Below are 13,916 nucleotides of genomic sequence, written 5' to 3'. Positions count from 1 at the left end.
TTATCTGCGGGGCCGCCGGTGTTGTGTGTCCCGCGGGCAGGGCCCGAGTTACAAGCGCCAGGAATCCAGACTGTGTTTGGAGGGGGGGCGGGGGAGGTCGGTAATTAGTGTAAACCCTTTGTCTGCCTTTGATACCCACGGTTCCCCCGCCGCCGCTTCCTCCGCCCGGAGCGCGCCAGGGAAGGCGGGGCGGCCCGCACCTCGGTCCCCCTCGGTCCAAGGCCGGGGTGCTGGCGGCTCCGGGGCCCTCGGCCCGGGGGAGGGGGAGCGGGGCGGAAAACCCACCCCCCCCCCCCCCGCCACCCGCACGTAGATGACCAGCCTCTGAATCCCCCCCAGGTCCGCACTGGCCGAGATGACGCCGAGCCCCGAGTCGGTGCTGCCGCTGCTGCTCCTGCTGCTGGGGGCCCTCCCGCCGGCCGCCGCCGCCCGAGGTGAGTGCTGGCTCCCAGCCCGGCGCCCCGGCCTCCGCCAGCGCCGCCCCTTTCCCTCCGGCCCTGAACTCTGCCACAGTGCCCGCCTGGCGCGCGTGCCTGCGCCCCGCCCCTGCTGGCCGCGCGCAGCCCGGCCCCTCACCCACTGGGCCCCCAGCTCACCCACGGGCCAGGGCAGCTCCCGCGTCGGCCCCACACCCAAGGGCTCCTCAGCTGTCTGCGGGGCCTCCCCTCTCGCCATGAGGTCCCCCAGATCACCCACGGGGTGATCTCACTGCGCAGGCTCCCCCAGCTCTGGCACGGGGTCCCACACTGGCTGGCAGGTTGGGCTCTGGCCCCAGTCCCCCTCAGAGCACACACATCCACCCACCGCTGCAGTTGAGGGCAGCCGCTGGTGGAGGATTCCTGGGCAGTGGGCAGTTTGGCCACAGTGGACCCAGTTAGGCCCCTGAAAACCTACAGAAACCCCCTGGTGGCCAGCGCCGGGTGTGGGGACAGTGGGGACCTTCTTGGCATGTGGGACTAACGACCCAGACCAGTGCGCTAGGCCTGCCTGTCTCCAAGAAGGTGCAGGGTTGGGGCCAGGGGACTGAGGACCCGGCACACAGGGTGAAGAGTTGGGGCCTGTCTTAAAGCAGACGCTGAGGCTACCTCGTTCAGGCACACAGTGCGTCCCTCAGTGTGGCCTGTGTGCCACAGTGGGGCCTGGACGTGGGCTCACACACTTTCTGTGCAAGAGGGCGGCCTCAGATACCCCTGGAGGGAGCCCTGCCCCAGCAAGGGGCGTCCTCGGCTGCCGGGCGATGGGCGATGCGCGCCCGTGGCCTCTCACCGCCATGTTCCGTGCCGGCCTCCTTCGGCGAGGCGGGACCGGCCAGGCCAGCCCTGTGGGTGTGTTGACCACTCAGGATTGCCCTTGCCCTGTCCACCAGTCCTCTGAGGCGTCGCACCCCGCCCCCGCCGCTGTCCCGCAGGCGCACCGAGCCCAGGCTGGCCTTATATGGCTGCATTCGGGTGTGGGGTGGCGGGCGGCGGCCCAGGTGGGCCTCATGCCACGGTACCCACCCCCCCCCCCACGCCTGCCCTGCCGGGGACTGGCTGGCTCGCTTGAGGGTGGGGGCTGCCCAGGCGTGGCCGAGATGGCAGTGCCCAGGGTGCTGCGGACACTTGGGTCATGCCCAGCAAGGCTCCCCACCCCTGGGGCCAGCAGCTCAGCCTCCAATTTCTCTTTCATCTGCTTGGACTCTGCCATCCCCGAACCTGCCTGTCCTCTGGCCGCTTGGCTAGGGAGGCTCGGGAGGCCACTGGCCTGACCTGGCCACTGGCTGGAGCCTGAAGTGGAGGGGCGGGTGGCAGTGGGCCATGGACGGCCGTGGGCAGCAGGGCCTGCCTTGGCGCCGAGCGGTCCCCCAGGGGCCACACCCCGCTCGGTGCCCTTTGGCTGAGGCCTTGGGCTGCATGGTGCGGGCCCTGGCGGCCGTAGGGAGGTGGGAGCCGCTTTCCAAGGGCAAGCAAGGGCCTCTGTGGTTCCTGGTGGGGGTGCTCTTCCTGAGTCGTGTTGGCTTGTCCTCCAGGCCTGGACTGGAGGGTAGAGTTGTCTCAGGCCCTTCCCACTTGGCGCGTGAACAGGCTGCGTGTGGACCTTCTTCAGGCAGGCAAACCAGCGCAGAGAGAGTTTGGGTGGTTTTTTGAAGCCGCTTTCCCCGTGGTGTCACAATTTCTGGAATCAGTACATTTCTAGACTCAATAGTTTTAAGGTTCCCCTTTTCCTAAAGTTTCACAATCTCGGTGGGTTAGTCTTAAGCTTTTTTTTTTTTTTCAAATTTAAAAACAGAATTTGGCTTTCTCCGTTTCCACTTTATTTCTCACAGTGGGAATTCGAGAGGCTCCGAATGAAGTGCCTTTTACAATTTACTTTGAAAAGAGTCATTTCAGGGCTTTCTGAGAAGTGCCACCTCTGGACTTTTCTGAGGATGGTGCAGTGGATGGTCTCTGAGCAGCTGGCCCTGGAGGCCCCTCTCCCTCCCCTGGACCTGGCCAGCGCGTGCCCGGCCACCTTCTGCCTGTGGGATGGGACAGACTTCAGGCCGACTTGCCTGGGGGCTGTGGTGGAAGGCTCTGCCAGGGCATGTGAGTCCACAGGGAGGCGTGTGGCTGTCAGAAAGGCTGTGATGTGTGTGCTGGTGGACCTCAGCCTCTGACCGGGCTGCAAGGGGCCACCTCCTTGCCCCCCAGGCCCCTGCAGGCAGCACTGGCCAGTGTGCGGCCGGGCCTAGGTGGACTCACGGGAGCCCGGCCCAGGCTCTGCAAGGTGGACCTAGGTCAGCGGCCCACTTATGTCTTGTCTTGGGCCACACTCCTGGAAAGGAAAATAAACCACTGCCCACTCTGCGGGGAAGAGGGAGCAAAGAAAGTCGCCCTTGGCTGGACCTGGAATTGCTGCCTACCAGGCTCCGTCTCCAGTGCGTCAGGATCAATGGGCCCCCAAGTCCTCCTGGCTCTGCGGCAGCCCTAACAAGGGAGTTGCTGGTTTTCTCCAGTAGCAGCCCCAGCCTCTGGGTCGGCTGGGCAGCCCGGGCCCCACGGACGTGCGGGGGAGGTGAACGGAGGCAGCCCATCTTGGCCTGCTTTGCCCCGTTCTATGCCTCCACGGGTGACCACAGCCTGGTGTGTCCGGGGGACAGCCTCAGTGAGCGGGTCAGCATGCGGAAGGAAGGGGTGCCCACCCCATGGACGCCCTGTCTGGTGTGGCCCCCCACTCTTCCTAGCGGTGGTCCCGGGTGCTCCAGTAAGCACAGCCTGCCTTCTCTCAGGGCCCAAGGTGAGCAGGGGCCACCGTCCTGTGGGTTTCGCAGCCCTGGGTCCCCTGGAGAGGCTCGGGTTTCACAGGACCAGGTGGGATGGGCCTGGAAGGAGAGGTGGTCCCAGTCAGGTGAGGCAAGGAAGGCCTCCAGCGGCAGGAGTGTCGTAGGCAGAGGTGGGCAGCCCACCATGGCCAGGGTGGGCACAGTGCCTCGGCCTAGCAGGGTAGGGCCCTCGGGTGGGGAAGGGCTGGGCTGGTCGGCCGAGGGGAGCGTCTGGGGGGTGGTGCACTGGGGCCTCTGTTCCTACCCTGTGCCCCGCCGAGTGGCTGGGGCAGGGTCTGGAGGTGGCATGCTGGGATGGGGGGGCACATGCCCACACCGAGCAGACTGGCCCAGGGGGGGACTGGCCCAGGGTGAGGGGGGCTTCTGGAGCTGTCCCCAAGCCGGAGGCAGGGCAGGGAGTTGCCCCAGCCTCGGGGCTGCCGAGCCCCAGGGCCCCCATCTTGGCAGGAAACACAACTCCTCTTCTTCCTGCCGGGGAGTTTATTTTGTGAGAGATTTTCACAAGCTGTGTGCTGGATAACGGGCCCTGTGGAGCCGGCAGGGAGGAGGGAGGCCCCGGCTCCCGTGATGCTGCCCCCAGGCGCCCTCGTGTCCAGGGCTGCCCCCCGCCTGCGCGGCAGCCAGTCTGGGTCCTGGCTGCACTGTGGGGCTGGTCCCAGAGCTCACCCTGAGAGTCCGGTGGCCCACCCCACAGCCTCTGGGGCCTGGGGGTGCCCAGTCTGGGTCGCTTGGGCCTCAGGGCCTCAGGCCTGTCCAGGAGAAGCCGCTCAGGGCTCAGTGGAGCGGATGTGGGACCAGGCCGGCTGCTGGGGGTTGGTCGTCTGCGGCTGTAGCCTGGAGACCCCGCATTGGCCCTGAACGCCAGGGGGCTCCAGGCTCAGGAAGGGTCCTCTCACCTCCTAGGTGACTGCCCCTGGGGTGGTCTGGGCCCCGAAGCACGTTATCCTGTCCGCTGCATCCAGCACGGCAGGTGTGGGAGGCCCCGGTGGACAAGGGCCCTCTCCGCCCTCTGACAGCTGGGAGCGCGTCTGTGGGGTGGTGGCGGGGGGCAGGCACAGGCAGGTTTGCGGGAGGGTCGGCACTGAGTCTGTGGACCCAGTGAGACCTTGGCACTGCGCGAGGGCTGCCCAGTGCTCAGCTGTGCCCCGGGCGGGCTGGGTGCTTTCCAATCACCGTCCCCCACTGGCAGTTCCCATGGGTGCCCCCAGGGATGTGGCACCCTCAGGGTGATGCTCTGGGCCCCCAGCCAGGGTCCCGGGGGTGCTGGGCCGGGGTCCGGGGGTGCTGAGGGTGAGGCAGAGGAGCCCTGAGGCTGGCTTCCACTGGAAGTGGAAGGGCCCCCTGGTGCCCACTCCTCTGCCGGGCAGCTGGGCAGCGGGTGGCGGGGACACTCCCGCCGCCTTGCTCGGTGGGTCAGGCTGTCCCTTTGCCACGCCCAGAATGGCCTGGTTTCTCGGGCAACCACCTGTCCTGCGGGTCCTACCAGTTCCACCACAGATCCCGTGGGTCCGGCCCCCGGGGCCGCCCCGGGCCAGCTGGTGACCAGGAGCCTGTGAGCGTGTGCAGCTGTGCAGCGGTGCTGGGCGGGGGTCTGCCCGCCTCCTGGCAGCTGCGTGGTGGTCCTCCCCTGTGCCCACCCCGACCCGGGTGCTCCTGCCCTTCCCCTGGGGCCTCGCCTCCCTGGGGAGGATGCTGGGCCCAGAGCCTGGCGCCCACCGTGCCGAACACCTCATGTGTCCCACCGCCTAGACAGCCTAGTGCCTGGTGCAGGCGTCCAGGCCGGCCTTGTTTGTCCACCTCTGGGGCCCAGCCCCCTCCCCACCTGCTAGCTTAGCTGGTCCCACACGGCACGATGGCAGCTCCCAACCGGCCGCCCCCACCCGTAGCCAGGCCCACCATGGTCGGCTTGATCCACCGCCCCCCCCAGCCTTGCCGCGGCCAGAGCATTCCTCAGGCTGGAAACTTGGGGGCTTTGCAGGGTTTGCTGGGGACAGAGCTGCCCTGACGTGCAGGCTGAGGGCTCAGGCTCCATCACCTCACCTGCTCTGAGGCCTCTGGCACCTGGGGTTTGGGGGAGGGCGGTGTCTGGCTCACCCCCCTTGAAGGGAGCTTGGAGCCGCAGGCCAGGGCCCACCAAGCACCCTGGGTGCCTGGGAGGGGTGAGGGCTGACCTTGGGGTGCCCCCGCTCCCCATGGCCAGGCCCCTGGCAGACTGTGGACAGAGCAGGGAGTGCGGGTCCAGGCGGAATGGCCAGGGCAGTTCACCCCGCCCCAGGGGGGCAGAGGCCGCGAGGCACGGGTGCTGCACTTCGGGGTGGCCCCCGGGCCCTGTGATGATGACTTTGGGGATTTGAGGGGGCTCCAGCTGGCGGTCCCTTCTCCATCTGCCCAGCACCTCTGCCCTGGGTCGCAGCAAGGTCTTGTTATAGCAAACCTGGGGAAATGGAGCCCCGGCCAGGCGGGGGGCCTGCAAGCCTGGGGGTCTCCGGCGCTCAGAGGAGGGGGTCTGCACCCCCTGTTGGGGTGTGCGTCTGGGGGACAGCGTATGGGGGCAGTATCGCGGCCGCTTGTGGCCCAGTTCCAGGTTCCCCAGTGGCTCAGGGGTGAAGAGTCCACCTGCAATGCAGGAGACCCAGGTTCGACCCTTAGGTTGGGATATCCCCTGGAGGAAGGCACGACACCCCGCTCCAGCGTCCTCGCCTGGAGAAGCCCATGGTCAGGGGAGCCTGGCGGCCTGCAGTCCACGGGGTCGCAGAGTCCTACGGACTTAGCAGCTGAACGCTGGAGCAGCTGCAGAACCTGGCAAGGAGGAGGGAGGGGAGGAGGGAGGGGCTCTGCCCCCTTTGCCCATGCCCACGATGCTCAGCCTGCATCCTGGGTGAGACCCTGCACAGCCTGCTGCCTCCACACCCTCTTTGCACCTTGCCTGTACCCCAAACCTCCCCGCACTGTGGCTCTGGGGAGGTGCTAGTTTGGGGCTTCCTGGAGGCTGCGCTCTAGGGAGGGGCGGCAGCTGGGTGGAGGCCTTGCCGGGAGCTGAGAGGCTATCCCCCTAGGCACCCCCACACCACCAGGCCCTGCAGGGGCCCCAGGTCCCCAGGCGAGCCTCAGTTTCCATGGCAAAGCGTCGGGATGCCCCGTCCAGGTGGAACAACGGGGCTTGTGTTTCCTGGGCTAAATATAGGGCTGCCGCAGCCGTGCTGGCAGCCAAAACCCCTAGGAGTCTGGGGGGCCGGGCCTCCCGCCTGTGAGCCTGCGGGGGTCTCTGCAGAGGCTGGCCAGGCAGAGCACAGGCGGGGGCGGGGCAGCCGCGCGGGAGGGGCTGTTTGCTTTGGGATGCGGCTGGCTCCGTGGGCACTGCCTCGTCCGCCTCCGCTCAGGCCGGCTCGCGGGCCCACACTTCCGGCCCATCTGGCGGTCAGCAGACCCCGTCCCTCCTCTCCGCAGTGACCCTGGGCAGCGTCCGTGCCACTCACAGTTACCCCACCCCCACTTCTGAAGGCCTCCTGGGGAATGGGGAGGGCCCCTTCTCTGCCACTGAGGCAGGCTGCTCAGGGTCTGGGGGTGTTGGCGAGGGCCCAGTGGTCCCTGCAGGTTGTGGTCAGGACAGGCAGAGCCCCACCAGGGAGGCTCCGCATACGCGTGTGTCTGTGTGGACACGTGTGGGTCTGCGCGTCTGATCCTTGTGTCCAGGTGTCAGCCTGGGGGACCGGGGACAGGCTGGGGGTACCCGCTTTGTCCTGCAGCCTGGGAGGCCCCTGGGGATGGTGGAATTTCAGGCGGTGACAGGTGGTGGACAGGGTCTGCCTGGGAATGAGGCCTGGGCCCTGGGCAGCCTGGTTGGGCCCTCCTGGGGTCCACTCGTCTGGGGCCCCTGACACCCCCCGCACTGTGAACTGAGTGGGTGCCTGGGGGCAGGCCCTGCAGACTGCGAAGTCATTAGGGAGAGGTGGTCAGGGGAAGCATGAGGGCTGGCTGGCCGGTGCAGCTGCCTCGTGGGGGTGCGGCCCCCCGAATAGGATCTCTGTAGCTCACACCCCGGTCCCCTGGAAGCAGAGCCTCGGGACCCCCTCCCCACTTGGGGCCCCAGAGAAGCGGAGCCCAGGGCCGTCAGCTCGCCCATCCCCGGGGTCACAGCCGCCACCCCCCCTCAGCACCCCAGGCAGGGGCGGTGGGGGTCCATGCCCTGCAGGGCCCTGGGAACCGGAGCGTCTGCGGGACCCACAGGAGCCCTCCAGTTGCAAAGCAGCGGTGGGACCAGCTGGCCGTGCTGGAGAAACACCCGCTGGTTATTGAAAACACACGCTGCCCTTGGGCCCCAAACGATAGCGTCTCAGAGCAGCCGCTCCAGGCCAGCACCTCCGCGCGGCCAGGACACTCGGCCGCGGCCCTCCTGGCCTGAGTGGCGGACTCGAGGGGTGGAGGCACCTTCCAGTGGCTGGTGGCTGCAGTCCCGGGAGCCAAGCCCAGTCAAGCCCCTGGGAAGGGCAGCTGAGTGCTCATGGCTGCCTCTCCTGGCCTGAGGGACAGGGGTGGCTGCCCGCGAGAGAGGCCCGAAGCCCCCGTGGTCTTCCCGTGGTGCTGGAGCTGCACGCGGGCCCTGGCTCTGGGCCCTGGGCACGGCGGGGGCTGAGGGTCCCCTGGAGGTAGCTCCGTATCCTTGTGGTGTCCGCGGCGTCCTTCCCCCGAACTGTCTCCTGTTGCCGTGTAGACCTGATCACCCCCGTTGTGCCCACACTTCACCCCAGAGGAACTGAAGCTTGACCCAGGCCGGGGGATCAGGGACGGTCAGGGGCGCCAGTGGCCTCAGCCCAGGACTCTGGCTTCTCCCATGGGAGAGAGTGGTCACCCATAGCGGGGGTGCCCAGCTGCTTGCCCTCTGACCCCAAGGCCTTGGTGACCTGGCGTGGCCTGGCTGGCAGCGGGGAGGCTCTTGTCCGGGCAGACAGACCTGGTTCAGTGTAGCCCAGGCACGCACGGGCACAGATGCAGAGACGCTCGCGTGTGCACACCCTGCCCGTGAGGGGCTGTCCTTACTGGCCTGTGCACGTGTGTCCTGGGTGAGCCGGTCCTCCGGACTGCGTTCCAGCTCCTGTGCGAGAGCGCGCAGGGGCCCCTGTGGTCTGGGGGGGCAGGCGTTTCTGCGTGGGGTCCTGGGTGGGCTCCCGGCAGGGACAGCCCTCCCGCCAGCTCCCAGTGCCCACACTGCCTTTGCCCTGACCGACCCGCTGCCAGTCCCCTCCTCCCTGACGGAACCCTCTGACCCCCACAGGGCCCCCGAGGATGGCGGACAAGGTGGTCCCGAGGCAGGTGGCCCGGCTAGGCCGCACGGTTCGGCTGCAGTGCCCCGTGGAGGGGGACCCGCCGCCACTGACCATGTGGACCAAGGACGGCCGGACGATCCACGGCGGCTGGAGCCGCTTCCGCGTGCTGCCCCAAGGGCTGAAGGTGAAGGAAGTGGAACCGGAGGATGCTGGTGCCTATGTGTGCAAAGCCACCAACGGCTTCGGGAGCCTCAGCGTCAACTACACGCTCATAGTGATGGGTCAGTGTTGGGGCAGGGTCTTGCACTGGCAGGGAGGCAGCGCTTCCCTGAGTGCCCACCGGCACCCTCCGTCCTGCCTGAACTTGACCACTGCCCCCCAGGACCCTGGGGTCCCGCTGGCTGCCTCTGAGTCCAGGACACCCGCCAGCCCGGGCTGCCTCCTCAGGCTGCACCTCGGGGGGGCCCTTTCCTCCCAGCTTCTTCTCCGCCAAAGTTCTGCCAGCTTGAGGGGCCAGGGCTGGCTGGGAGACGGCAGGAGTGGGTGGGGGGGCCCCAGCTTGAACCGAAGTGCAGCCTGGTGGGCCAGGCCGGCCGGTAGCCTTGGCGTCGGCCGTGACTTTGAGGCTCAGGTTTCTGAGTTCAGAGGGGCCGCTGGGAAGCAAGGGCCTTGTGTTCTCCTCTGCCTCCGGGGGCCTGGGCTTGGGGACTGGGCGGCGCCCCAGCAACACGCCCTTCACTCGCTGGTACCAGGCGCTGGCCTGGCCCTCCCCCACGGGCGCCGGAGCAGCACAAAGGAGGAGCCTGACCCACACGCCCTGCCGTTGGGTTCCGGGGTGGGGTCCGAGAGCTGGGCCTTGGTCCTGGGCCCTGGCGGCGGCGGCTGTCCCGGGGAGGGGGCATTCCTCAGCATTCCCCGCGCACCCCCCCCTCCAGGTTCCCTCTGGACTGTGGAATGGGAATACTGTGGGTGTCCCCCACCACGTCCTTTCAAAGGGGAGGATGACCAGGCGGTATGCGAGCCATGTCAGTTCACCGAGCCCTCGGCCCCTTGATGTGGGCTAGGGTTACTGCAGCTGCTGGCGGGCCCCGGCCCCCACCGCCCCCAGGCCCTGCAGACCCCCGGGAGCCAGGGTGGGAGAGCCAGACCTCTGTCCCACCCACGCCTGGCGGGGTCACCTGCACCCAGGCAGTGGGCCGGGAGGCGGCTCCCGCCCAGCTGTCCCTGGGATTCTGAGCTGCGGGCATGCATCCACGGCCTCCTGCTGGTGTGCTGGAGCCTCCAAGCTGGGCCTGGGGCTGGGGTCTATGCTGGGGTCTCACAGGGGCTACTGAGGCACCTGTCACGTGCCCCCCACCAGATGACACCAGTCCAGGAAGGGAGAGCCCAGGGCACGACAGCTCCTCTGGGGGCCAGGAAGATCCAGCCGGCAAGCAGTGGGGTGAGCAGAGGGGCGTCAGGTGGGCTGGGGGCTGGGCCTCACCGCTCCCCCAACCCCGCCTGGCCCTCTGACCTCCACGCCTCCCTCCCTCTGCAGCGCGGCCCCGCTTCACGCAGCCCTCCAAGATGAGGCGCCGCGTGATTGCGCGGCCCGTGGGCAGCTCCGTGCGGCTCAAGTGCGTGGCCAGCGGGCACCCGCGGCCCGATATCATGTGGATGAAGGATGACCAGGCCTTGACCCGCCCGGAGGCGGGCGAGCACAGGAAGAAGAAATGGACGCTGAGCCTGAAGAACCTGCGCCCGGAGGACAGTGGCAAGTACACGTGCCGCGTGTCGAACCGCGCAGGCGCCATCAACGCCACCTACAAGGTGGACGTGATCCGTGAGTTCGGGTGGGGGCGTGGGTGGGGCGAGGGCTGAGGGTGGGCTGCAGCCCTGGGGCCGCGCCCAACGCTTGTCCCTGCGCAGAGCGGACGCGTTCCAAGCCTGTGCTCACGGGCACGCACCCCGTGAACACGACGGTGGACTTCGGGGGCACGACATCCTTCCAGTGCAAAGTGCGCAGCGACGTGAAGCCGGTGATCCAGTGGCTGAAGCGCGTGGAGTACGGCGCCGAAGGCCGCTACAACTCCACCATCGACGTGGGCGGCCAGAAGTTCGTGGTGCTGCCCACCGGCGACGTGTGGTCGCGGCCCGACGGCTCCTACCTCAACAAGCTGCTCATCACGCGTGCGCGCCAGGATGACGCGGGCATGTACATCTGCCTGGGAGCCAACACCATGGGCTACAGCTTCCGCAGCGCCTTCCTGACGGTGCTGCCCGGTACGTGCGCCCCGCCCCGCCCCCCGGGGTCCCGCCCCGCCCCCGGGGTCCCGCCCCGCCCGTGCGCACCAGCTGGGTTGTAGGATGCCCGCGCCCTGACAGTGCCCTCCCTGCCCTCCTCGGTTTCTCCCGTAGACCCAAAGCCACCAGGGCCGCCCGTGGCCCCCTCGTCCTCCAGCACCAGCCTGCCGTGGCCGGTGGTCATCGGCATCCCAGCCGGCGCGGTCTTCATCGTGGGCACCGTGGTCCTGTGGCTCTGCCAGGCCAAGAAGAAGCCGTGCGCCCCGGCCCCGGCTCCCCCGGCCCCTGCACATCGCCCGCCCGCCACAGCCCGCGACCGCGGCGGGGATAAGGACCTGCCTGCCCCCGCCACCCTGGGCTCCGGCCCCGGAGTGGGGCTGTGTGAGGAGCTCGGGCCCCCGGCTGCCCCCCAACACCTGCTGGGCCCCGGCTCAGCCACCGGCCCCAAGCTTTACCCCAAACTCTACACAGACACGCACACGCACACACACTCACACACACACACACACACACACTCACACGCGGAGGGCAAAGTCCACCAGCATCAGCACATCCACTGCCAGTGCTAGGCGCCTGGGGGGCTTGCAGAGGCCACCCCGTGCAGGCTGGGGGCAGAGGGCCACAGCGGGGACGCACCACGGGCCCGTCTCCCCATGCCCCGGGGGGGCGCACACGCACGTGGATGCGCACACACACACCACATACCTCTGGACACACACACACACACACACACACACACACACACACACACTCAGACTGAGAAGCCTTTGGGAAGGTCCGTATTGTAACCGCAGTGCGCATGTGGCAACCGGCTAGCTCGTGAAGGAATCCCTTGGCCCTGTGAGGATTTCACGGGGGCCACGGGCACCCCCCCACCCTGGCCTGGCAGGAGATCTGAGAGGCACCCTGGCTTTGCAAACCAAAAACTCCGACCCCTTCCCTACGCCTGCCTGCCTGTGTCCCTGCCCAGGCTATTTTTGCCACCACCTGTCCTGGTGTCCAGGAGTCCACCAGCACCCTGGAGGGGGGTCGGGCGGAGCAGTCCTGGGCCCTGTCCTGAGAGGCTGGAGCCAGCTGGGGGTGACTTTCGTCCCACCCGGCCTCCCACTGCCAGAGAGGAGGGGCCTTGATATTTATATTTAAGAAATTAAGATAATAATATTAATAATGATGAAAGGAGGGCTGGGCCACGGAGACTTGGCCTCTTCCAGGGCCCAGGACCCACCTGGCTTTGTGGCCACACTGGATGTCCACCCTGGCCTGGGCACCCATCACCCTGTTACCCGTGGCCCCAGACCTTTGTAATTTTATATAGAGTTTGAGCTGACGCTTCGTATATTTAATTTATTTTGTAAAACAAGAAAACGTGCATCCTTTTCCTTGAAGCTGGTGTTCCTTCCCATGCGCGCGTGCGCCTGTATGCCAGGAGCCCCTCGGCCAGGCCGCAGGCTCGGGTCCCCCAGGGCCCACCGTCAGTGTCCGGGACACGCGTCTCTGGCCGGCCCGAGTCTGGCTGTCTGGGGATCTGCTTTCTCTACTGGTGTGACCCCCCCCGCCCCCAGTCCTCACCACAGGGCCTGTGCTCGTCGCGCCCCACATTCCGGGGCTCGCTGTGTGCCCTCGGCGGGCAGGTGGGCTGGGGGCTGCCGCAGGGCCCCATCCACCCTGGTTGGGGCAGCAGTGCCTCCCTCAACGGGGAGACAGGCTCTGACTCATCGGCCAGCAGGCAGGGCTTCGGCTGCTCCGGCCCGTAGGTTCTGGAGCCTCTTGAGGAGCACGAACAGCTTGTGCGATTTTCGCGAGGCCCCTGGGGCCAGCCTGGTTCTGGTTCTCAGCACTTCAGGCCAGGAGCACGGGCCCTGCCTGACCTGGAGGCCGGGCCATCTTGCCTCCTCCGTGGCCCCCTCCCGGGCTGCGGCCCACATCCTCTCCCAGGCTCCGAGCTGGACCCCCGCCTCTGCTGCCTCGAGCTGCCCCTCCCTCCTCTGCTGGGACCCCAGGAGAGGCAGGACGGCACCCCCTGTCCACTTCAGTGCTGTGCCCCCAGCCTCTGGCCCCCCAGGGTGGACCCCACTCCTGTCTCCAAGGAGGCAGGGGCCGGCCCTGAGGGACCCCTCACCAAGCTCAGGCCGGATGACGGGGGCCACCCACAGCCCCAAGGGAGACCCAGGGCCTGGCTGGCAGTGGGAAGCCGGGCGGCAGTGGGGGCTGCCGGTGGCCCACAGCTGGCGACCAAACAGATGTTCCCCAGACAGGACTGGCTGCAGCCAATGCCTGGTTGGGTTTCAGTCTGAGGGGGAAGGGTGGAGAGAGAGGAGGCCTTGGGCAGTGGGGAGACCTCAGGCAGTGGGCCATCTCTGGGTCATAGGAGTTGGGCTGCCCCCTCCCCAGCGTGCGGGTAGAGGGGCAGGTTCCTGGAGGGTGTGGTCCCTCAGAACCTCAGAGGAGACTGGGACCCCAGCCCTGTGCCCTTGGCCTGAGGCCGGTGCTGTCCACCTGGCTCAGGGGGACCAGCCTCACCATCTGCCCCAGGGAAGGTAGGGGACTGATGTAGGGCCTGTCTCAGCCTGAGCGGTCTGGTTCCCTGGAGACCAGTGTCCACCCCCCAGCGCCCTTCCTGGAGAGAGGGCTGCTGGTGGGCTGGGCACTCTGTGGACCTGCTGGGGTGCCGGGAAAGGTGTGGGGGCGGGGGTGGGGTCTGGACGAGCGGACAGGTCCATCCGCATGGGGCTGGGCGGCCACCAAGAAGCCCAGCCCCGGATTACAGGCCGGCCACACCTTGGCGATCAGAGTCCTCAGCCACGCCATCTCCCACTTTCAGCTGTAGGTGGGGCAGGTGTGGAGGGAGGAGGGCACCACGTGGACCAAGGCTCCCAGGGCTGCCCTAACCGCATGCAGAGTCCATCCGGGCTGACATCTGCCTACCCGGGGCTTCTGGCCGGGCCCGCCCCCTGGGGGCCCTGCTGAGACCTGGGAGCCTTGAGTGGGCGGGGCGCCGGGGGCGGGGGCGGGGCACCCAGGGCGGGGGCGGGGCCGGGCTGCGCGAGGGGAGGGTCTGGGGTGAGGAG

The 13,916-nt window shown here is 68.0% G+C and overlaps 1 protein-coding gene across 1 annotated transcript; it reads left to right on the top strand.

Annotated features, from left to right (window-relative positions):
- Positions 1 to 11: 11 nt before the first annotated feature.
- FGFRL1 (fibroblast growth factor receptor like 1) lies at positions 12 to 12,202 on the top strand. The gene is made up of 7 exons (XM_068975195.1): positions 12 to 96; positions 340 to 434; positions 8,574 to 8,846; positions 9,926 to 10,006; positions 10,103 to 10,387; positions 10,474 to 10,827; positions 10,963 to 12,202. The coding sequence occupies exons 2-7, from the start codon at positions 356 to 358 to the stop codon at positions 11,415 to 11,417; spliced, it is 1,527 nt and encodes a 508-aa protein (XP_068831296.1). The 5' UTR covers positions 12 to 96; positions 340 to 355; the 3' UTR covers positions 11,418 to 12,202.
- The last annotated feature ends 1,714 nt before the right edge of the window (positions 12,203 to 13,916 follow it).

The sequence above is a fragment of the Capricornis sumatraensis genome, chromosome 7, assembly GCF_032405125.1.
Source record: "Capricornis sumatraensis isolate serow.1 chromosome 7, serow.2, whole genome shotgun sequence".
Lineage (NCBI taxonomy): Eukaryota > Metazoa > Chordata > Mammalia > Artiodactyla > Bovidae > Capricornis > Capricornis sumatraensis.
Note: the sequence above shows the minus strand (reverse complement) of the source record. Positions and strands in the feature narration are given on the sequence as shown.

Bases quoted from the DNA above. Each gene is read 5' to 3' on its own strand.
- FGFRL1 (XM_068975195.1), top strand. From the start codon at position 356: ATGACGCCGAGCCCCGAGTCGGTGCTGCCGCTGCTGCTCCTGCTGCTG. The intron at 10,007-10,102 runs GTGAGCAGAGGG...CTCCCTCTGCAG, and splicing joins TCCAGCCGGCAAGCAGTGGG to CGCGGCCCCGCTTCACGCAG. The intron at 10,388-10,473 runs GTGAGTTCGGGT...GTCCCTGCGCAG, and splicing joins CTACAAGGTGGACGTGATCC to AGCGGACGCGTTCCAAGCCT.